General features: G+C 37.8%; 1 protein-coding gene across 1 annotated transcript; it reads left to right on the top strand.

Moving 5' to 3' along the window:
- The first annotated feature begins 3,599 nt into the window (after positions 1-3,599).
- Positions 3,600-7,227, top strand: LOC103273223 (BTB/POZ domain-containing protein KCTD8-like). The gene is made up of 2 exons (XM_008070655.1): positions 3,600-3,615; positions 5,899-7,227. The coding sequence occupies exons 1-2, from the start codon at positions 3,600-3,602 to the stop codon at positions 6,357-6,359; spliced, it is 477 nt and encodes a 158-aa protein (XP_008068846.1). The 3' UTR covers positions 6,360-7,227.
- The last annotated feature ends 2,110 nt before the right edge of the window (positions 7,228-9,337 follow it).

The raw sequence follows: 9,337 nt of genomic DNA, 5'->3' as shown, positions 1-9,337 counted from the left end.
TGGTTTTTTGATTTATTGTAGAGATGAGGTCTCGCTGCCCAGGCAGGTCTCGAACCCGCGGGCTCAGGCAATCCGCTCACCTCAGCCTCCCAAACGGGCAGGATTAGAGGCTGAGCCACTGAGCCCGGCTATGTTATATGCATTTTAAATACCTAATAATTATAAAATATTTTAAAAGAGATTATTGTTCTGATCATTCTCTGATCCATCATTGGTGTTGGGAAGGGAAGAAGGGATATAGAAGATTTAGGAAATAGGATAGTTCACTTAGTATTGTGGTCTTCTACTTCATCCAATTTGCTTCAAAGTTCATGATTTTGTTCTTCTTTATGGCTGTGTAATACTCCATTGCATATAGTGTACCACATTTTCTTTATCTAGTCCACTTTAGATAGGCAGGAGGGTTGGTTCCATGTTTTTGCTATTGTGATAATGCAGCCATAAACATGAGTGTACAGGTGTCTTTTTCTTAGAATGATTTATGTTCCTCTGGGTATATTCCCAGGAGAGGGATTACTGGATCATATGGAAGGGCAATTTTTAGTTCTTTTAGGAATTGCCACCTTGAGCTAGCATTTGTTTTTTGACTTATTAGTGATAGTCATCCTTAGTGGAGTTAGGTGTTGTCTCATTGTAGTTTTGATTTATATTTCTCTGATGATTAGTGAAGCTGAGCATTTCTCATGTGTCTGTTGGCTACTTGTATGTCTTCTTTTTAGAAGTGTCTGTTCATGTTTTTGCCCAAATTTTAATGGTGTTTTTTGTTTGTTTGTTTTCTTTCACTTCATTTGAGTTCCTTGTAGCTCCTGGATGTTAGGCCTTTGTTAGATATATAATTTGAAAATTTTTTTTCTTGTTCTGTGAGTTGTCTCTTACTCTTTTGATAGTTTCTTTTGCTGCACAGAAGCTTTTCAGTTTGATGAAGTCCCACTTGTCTATCTCAGCTTTTATGGCTTTCTCTTTTGAGGACTTGGTCAAGAATTTGTTGCCTAATTCAATGTGCATAAGGGTATTTCCTGTTTTCTTCTAGGATTCTCAAAGTTTGAGGTTTTACATTTAGGTCTTTGATCCATTTTTGAGTTGATTTTTATATATGGTGATAAGTAAGGGTTCCGTTTCATTCTTTTGTATGTGGTCAGCCAGTTTACTCAGCACCGTTTGCAAAATATGATCTCCTTTTCCCAGTGCTTGTTATTGGTGGCTTTGTCAAAGATGAGTTGGCTGAGAGTTCATATTTTTGCTTCCAGAATTTCTGTCCTGTTCAATTGGTCTATGTGCCTGTGCCTATACCCAATAGCAGGCTGTTGTGATTACTGTAGCCTTGTTTTTTTGTTTGTTTGTTTTTTGTTTTTTAGTTGGAGTCTCACTCTGTTGCCCAGACTGGAGTGCAGTGGCTGCTCCCAGCCACCGCAACCTCGCCTGCTGGGCTCCGGCGATCCTTCCGCCTCAGCCTTCTGAGTAGCCAGAATTACAGGCATGCACTACCACGCCCAGCTGATTTTTTGATTTATTGTAGAGATGAGGTCTTGCTGCTCAGGTGTGTCTTGAACCTGCAGGCTCAGGCAATCCACTCACCTTAGCCTCCCAAAGGCGCGGGATTACAGGCTGAGCCACCGAGCCCGGCTACTGTAGCCTTTAAACTGTAATAAAGTTTAAAGTCTGGAAGTGTGATACCTCCCACTTTGTTCCTTTTGCTAAAGGTTGTTTTGGCTATTCATACTTTTTTTGTTTCCATATGAGTTTCTGTATTGTCATTTCCAGGTCTGAGAAAAATGATATTGGTAATGTGATAGATCCTGTATTGAATCTGTAGATTGCCTTGAGTAGGATGCAGATCTTGACAATATTGATTCTTCCACTCCATGAGCATTTATCCAATTGTTTGTGTCATCCCTAATTTCTTTGAACAGCCTTTTATAGTTTTCATTGTAAAGGTCCCTTACTTCTCTGGTTAGTGCATACCAAGGTATTTATTTGTGTGTGTATGTGGCTATTGTGAATGGAATTTTGCTCTTTATTTGGTTCCCTACCTACTTGTTTCTGATTTATAGAAATGCAGCTGTCTTTTGCACATTGATTTTGTATCCCGAGATTTTACTAAAGTCGTTAGTGTGAGGAGGCTTTTGGCAGACTCTCCAGGGTTTTCAAGGTATAGAATCATGTCGTCCACAAAGAGCGATAGCTTGGCTTCCTCTTTTCCTATTGAATTCCTCTGATTTCCTTCTCTTCCCTGATTTCTCTGGCTAGGATTTCCAGTATTGTGTTGAACAGAAGAGTTGTGAGTGTCATCCTTGTTTAGTTCCTGTTCATAGGGGAAATGCTTCTAGCTTCTGCCCATTGAGCAAAATGTTGGCTGTGAGTTTATCATAGGTGGCTCTTACTGTTTTGAGGTATGTTCCTTCTATGCCTAGATATTAGAGGGTTTTGTCAAGAAGAGTTACTGAAATTTGTCAAATGTTTTTCTGCATCTAATGCGATAATCATGTGGCTCTTGGTTTTTAATCTGTTAATGTGATGAATTATGTTTATGATCTTGTGAATGTTGAACCAGCCCTTCATCCCAAGAATGAAGACCACCTTGTCATGGTGGACAGTCCTTGAAATGTATTGTTGGATCCAGTTTGCTAATCTTGTTGAGAATTTTTACATCTTTGTTCATCAAGGAGATTGTCCCATAATAGAAACAGAATGAAGTATCTCTAGTATCATCTCTCTCTGTACTGTTTTCCACCTTGATGCTGCTACTTTTCTGCCTGGCTACCTCTGTATAATTCGCTAAAGCCGTGGCTACATCTGTCCCCTGATTTTGAGGCAGATGTGGTAAGAAGGCTCTGAAATAGGAGAAGTGCCTCTATGGGGGATGGAGGGAAGGGTGCCCACAAGGAGCAGTTCATGCCCAGTATGGGCAATACCCTTGGGTTAGTTGGGTATTTGGAATAACTATGTTGCCAGTTATGTTTATCCTTAAATGTAAATTGGTTTGCTCAGACATTTGCAGTTGAACTCTTTAGTCATTAGTGGAAATGGAAATCATAGGTTCCTTTGATAGCGATTTTTGGTTAAAGTATAGCAGAAGATTGGCAGAAACAGAAAAAAAAACTTATTTATTGTCTGTGATATTTTAGAGTGGTGAGTTTCATGCTTGCTTGAGATCACATCTAGCCATAGAAGTGATTAGGTAAGAGATATTGCATTCTCCACCACCCCCACCTACGTATAAACACACACACATACAAACCTTTCACACTGAAATAAAATCTCTAGAGATGAGCATGACGTGTGTACATCAAAAAAGTCTACTGACACTCCTTAATAAACTCTCATTATTGAGAATCATTGTATTAGACCCTCCTATATGATACCTTATTTAATCTCAAAATAATCCTATGAGGAAAATAGTCTTACTCCATTTTATAGATAAGCAAATTAAGGTTTAGAGAAACTGAGTATCTTGTTCTAAGCCACAAGCCTGGAGAGCCAGAACTGAACTCCAAGTCAGTGGAACTCCAAACCTATTACTTTTTACATTTTATTTCCACAAATTCTGGTGTCACCAAAACCTGACCCTTCAAGAAATATCTCTCTAGTGAATGGAGAAGATGTCTGATGACCAGGGTAGGTCTATCAGTCAGAAACCCAGAAAGGGAGAGGACACACCCAGTAGGGTCTTTTGAGAGAGTTTAGTATTGACAGTTTACAAGAGAATAGGCAGCACCTTAGGGCTAATTACAAGTGTTAATCATGTAAATTAATTCCTGTAGGCCTGCAGTAACCTCATCTTAATGGAAACTAGAGAGAAGAGTGATGGAAAAGGAAAGAAAGGGAACAAAAAAAAAAAAAAAAGAGGGAGATAGAAAGAGCTACCTGATGGAGCTGTGGCTTTTTGTCCAGGGACCTAACCAGATCACAGCAATCGTGGGGGTGAGGTAGGCTTAGGGCATTGTCTTGATGGTCTTTGATAAATCCAGCAGCAAAGCCAGAAGGCAAAGGACCTTAAGGACATTGATCATACTCATCAAAGGACCTTAAGGACATTGATCATACTCATCTGGACAGAGGGGGTGAGAGAATGAATCTGGGTAAGTTCAGCACAGGATGTTAGCAATGTGTCTTCTCCACCCCACTCTAGAGCCTCACCTCCACTCTCCCTGACAGTAAATAAAAACTGCAAACGCTTAAACAAATAAAAATCAGCAAGTTTTTAAACCCATGGTTGCAAATACTTCTGAAATATATTAATGCACTTTCTTACTAAGTGATTATAAGCATCAGCATTTGCTCTACTTTTACTGTATTACAGACAAAAGAAGTTTGAAATATTGGCTAAGACCTTTTCTTATATAGGTATATATACTTTTAAATTTGGGGTTTTTTTAAATAGGGGTGTCAGGTTAATTTACAAACAGAAAAGCTTGTCCATTTTAGGTATATAATCCTATCCAGTTTTACAAATGTATACAGTCCTGTAACCAGCACCACAATCAGAATATAGAATATTTCCATCATTCCAAAAAGTTGTAAAGATTTTTAAAATCCTCAGTTCCACTCAACTAAACATTTAGTATCAACTTCTGTTTCTTTTGATTTTAAATAGGAAAATTGATGATAGCAACCAGCAATGTGTTGCACACAGGAACTGCTTTTATGAAAAGTATTTTAGTGGGTTTGTCTCCTCACCCTTCTGAATAATGTAAACATCCCATGTTGGTTAATTAACTTTTTCATGTATATGAAACTAAGCAGTGGTTCATAACTTTGGCTCCACACTGCCGTCTCTTGGGTCTATTAAATGGCCTGATGGCCAGGTGACACCTACATTAAATCAGGATGTCTGAGGGTGGTTCCAAGGTGTCAATAATCTAAACCTTTCTGAATGGTTCTAGTATGTAATCAAGGTTGAGATCCTCTGGGCAATTGTTTAGAAATAGTGATGACTTTCCACCAATTCTGATTTATACAACTTGTGCATAAAGAAAACTTGTTTACTATAAGAAAAAAAAAGTTTAAGTAACTTAGATCTCTGAATAGTTGAGCTCCATTTAATCAAAATTTCATGATAGTTCTGGGTGTGTAGTAGTGTTCCATAAATGTTAATGGAGATTCTAATCCCACAGTTAAGTCAAAGAGATAAAATATGCTCCCTCTTAAAAATGAACTGTGTATTTGAAATAATTATATTGCCAAACTATCACTTTCTGAAAATTGTCTTCTTGGGTAATTTGCCTCAAATAGTAAGCCTTGTATTTTAAGAGAATACTATATTTCAACCAAATTTTCACACCATACTATTAGACCCGTATATATCTTATAGCACTTTCATAATTCTTCCAAGGAAATAGACAAGAAACAAGATTAAGAGACTGGGGCAAGACTTAAACCAGCCTCCCATTTGAAGTATAAATGACATAATTGCAGCTTTGAGCCTGAAGAATACTGCTACTTTATAAAAGAGAGCAATGGTACTTTCTTGCTTTTACAGTAGCAAAATGTATACACAAAGGACCATAGTGCATGGCTAGAACAGAAACAAAGTAAGTGTCTAATGAAACAGAACTAGCAAAACTTTTACATGTATCGTTTTAAGATTTAAGGAAATAGTAACTAAAATAACAAAAATCTTTCAGCATAAAGCTGTTGATGATCTATTATGGCAGAAAGTCTCATTAAGCAAACCTCTCAAACTTTATTGTTCTAAATAATTCATCAGCATGCTATATGTTTCAATGTACACTAAAGGCCCTACATGTCATATTTAATCTCTTGAACATACACTCATGCAACAAACGGCATTTTTCTTAAGTTAACTGTTCTGGTTTAAAATAGAAAATATAGGGTTTATTTAATTTGACCTTTCCACTTCTTATTCAAATATCCCCTCCCCTTTTTCCCCCCTTTTAGGGCCACCTCAGAAAACAGTGTCACCTAAACAAGAACATGAAGATAGGAAACACGACAAAGTCACCGATAAAGGAAGTGAAAGCGGGACTTCCTGCAATGAGCTCTCCACCTCCAGTTGCGACAGCCACTCAGAGGCCAGCACTCCCCAGGACAACCCGCCCAACGCCTCTCAGGCAACGGCTCACCCACCTAACACCTTGACATTGGATCGCCCCTCCAAAAAAGCTCCCGTTCAATGGATGCCCCCACCAGACAAACGCAGAAACAGTGAACTCTTTCAGACACTCATCAGCAAGTCCCGGGAAACAAATCTTTCCAAAAAGAAAGTCTGCGAGAAGCTGAGTGTGGAAGAAGAAATGAAAAAGTGTATTCAGGATTTTAAAAAAATCCATATTCCAGATTATTTTCCGGAGCGCAAACGCCAATGGCAATCTGAACTACTACAGAAGTACGGGTTATAGTGATGATCATGTTCCTGCAGTATTTTGATGACATTTAATGTTTACTACAACGTCATGCTGCTCTTCCTTTGTGTGAACAGTGGATGTGGGACAGTATTTTCTTTTATTCTTTTGTTGTTGTTGTTTTTAGAAACATGATTTTAAAAAAGGAAAAAAAAATGAAGTCAATACTTGTCAAATGAAAATGGTGGATCTGAGTCAATCCATATTGCAAGAATGAAAGCAAAATGTGCATGATCAAGAATCTTAGAATCTTGATTTTTGGACTGTGGTCAACTGGACATGTTTGTCATTTTATATCTCACCAAAAACAAACCATTGTATCATACCAACTACAATGACAATGTGAGTTAAGCAACATCAAGCAACATTTTAGATGATGGTTTTAGGACCTAACTCCAAAACTGTCTAAATGTTAATGCAATAAAACAGGTATTATTTTTTGCATGAGCACAATGTTACAAATAAATCACAAGAAATAGGGAAGATCTGTTTGTTGCTTGGAAAGAAAAAAAATACAAAAAAAAAAAAGCAAAAAAAAAAAAAAAGTTTTAGGCAAAGCCTATAAATGTAAACTGTCTTGGAAACTGGATTTTCTTTGTTCCGGATCTGTGATTTTTTTGTGTATGTGTATGGTGTTTATATATGTTAAGATGGTGTAAATATGCCTTATACTGTTGTGTTATGGCACCAACATTCATCTATTAATGCTAGTCATGATTATTTCTGTGAAATGAGTCTTTTACATCAGGCTGTGAAAATTGGTATAATAATGCTCTGAAAGATCCTATTATCATGTTAATCAAAATAACAGAGGGAAATGGTAAAGAGCTTTATGTATTATTAAAAAAAGGAAAATGTGTTAGAATTCCTTGATTTCCATTGACTCTTCTTTAAAGATATTCGATTGTGATGTTGTCTTCAATTTTTCCTTAAAAACTCAAGCTATGAAATGATTTATTAAGATTCAATGTTGACTAGTTTAAGCAATTCAAAATAGCGGTAGAATCAGATTCAAATAGTCTTGGAATTGGCTAATAAATAGCCCACAAGACAAAAAGACCTCCTTGAAAATACACCAAAATTTTATTTTAGCAGACAATCAGATTGAAAAACTCTACAAAAACAATTGAAAAGTTACCTCTTACAAAATAGGGCACAAACACACCAATAGCAAGCTAACAGGTCAACCTTTATGAAAAGTGATTTCTTCCTGTTTATATGGAAACAAGCTTTTTTATCATAAGCTACACAAATTTGTCCCACCATTTCTACAGAAAGAAAAACATAGCACTGTAAAATTTTACTAAGGAAAGAGCTGAAAGAGGGTAAAAATATCTTTTTTTTTTTTTTTTGGTTGGAGTCTCACTCTGTCACCCAGACTGGAGTGCAGTGGCCGCTCCCGGCCACCGCAGCCTCGACCTGTTGGGCTCCGGCGATCCTTCCGCCTCAGTCTTCCAAGTAGCTGGAACTACAGGTGTGCGCTACCACACCCAGCTGATTTTTGATTTATTGTAGACATGAGGTCTCGCCAAGTTGCCCAGGCGAGTCTCAAACCCGCGGGCTCAGGCAATCCCACTCATCTCAGCAACCCAAGGCACAGGATTACAGGCTGAGCCACTGAGCCCGGCTATCTTTTTTTTTTTTTTTAATTTAGTTTTTGTTTTGAGTTGGAGTCTCACTTTGTCACCCAGGTTGGATTGTAGTGACATGCTCACGGCCACTGCAGCCTTGACCTGCTGGGCTCAGATGATCCTTTAGCCTCAGCCTTCCAAGTAACTGGAACCACAGGTGCCTGCCACCATGCCTGGCTAATTTTTTGATTTATTGTGGAAATGAGATCTCACCAAGTTGCCCAGGCTGATCTCGAACCCATGGACTCAGGTAGTCCTCCCACTTCAACTGCATCCAGCAAAAAAAAAAATCTTTAAGAAATGTAAACTCAGTCTCCTCTGTGATTACTTGGAATGGAAATTAAACAACATTTGTGGTGTCATGTCTTTCAAATAATACAAGAAGACAAACATTATCCACTCCAAGTTTAAAATCTGTGTTCACTTGGATGTATTTTTAGATTTCTCACTATAGCATTATGTATATTGGACTATTAAAGAAAATGAAGATATATGATGTTCCTTGAATTATCTATCAGGCTTTAGGAAGAGGATGTCTTTCTAGTTTTTCATTTCATTTTAAGTAGGTTGGCAGTCCCTCCATGGTTTGGGGTAGCTTCAACACATTGGAGAGTGTATAGAGCTTGGTGAATAGGTTGCCACAGGTCATGTGCCACCTCTGTCACTTGCTCTGTGTGATCTCAGGGATAATGGGGATAAGAATATTGTAGAAAAGATTTAAATGATGTAATTGATGTAAAGCATCACCACCATTCCTGGAGTTGGGGAGAAAAATGAAGGTGGTATTCTCACTGGAGTCTAGGAGCCATCACTAACTAATGGGGAATTTGGAATACAGGCAAGCAAGTTGTCCAGTAAGAACTATAGCCTCTAAGGAGACATAGTCACTTCTAAAGATGCCTTCTGAACACAAAGAGAGGGGAAGCATTACCCTTGTTTCCCATTGCCTCCCATATTCTAAGAATAAGAATATCAATATCATCCTTTTTCAAATGTAAGTAGAAACCAGTTGGCAAAGGAGCCTAGAAAATATAATTTGTGCAAGTGAACCCCTTGTGATACACAGTCCAACTGCAAAGGACAAGGAGTAAATCTAGACAAAATACCTTGCACCTTATTCTATTTTTTTCCTTCAACACAGAAATTCAAAGAGTTGCAATGGAAATAACTTGGTAATTGAGAACTATTTCAGATCTTCATATCTCTACAGTCTAAGAGAAACAATACCAGTGAGAATTGTCTATCCTTACAGTCCTTCTGACCAAGTGAGAATGAACATTTCAGCAATAGTCTATTGAGCACTTGCCTTACCCCAAGCTTTTGTCTCAAAGGTTAACAACATGG

Source organism: Carlito syrichta, unplaced genomic scaffold (assembly GCF_000164805.1).
Source record: "Carlito syrichta isolate Samal-C Ts95f unplaced genomic scaffold, Tarsius_syrichta-2.0.1 Scaffold313899, whole genome shotgun sequence".
Taxonomy (NCBI): Eukaryota; Metazoa; Chordata; class Mammalia; order Primates; family Tarsiidae; genus Carlito; species Carlito syrichta.
The sequence above is the reverse complement of the archived record's forward strand: the minus strand, read 5'-3'. Positions and strand labels throughout refer to the sequence as shown.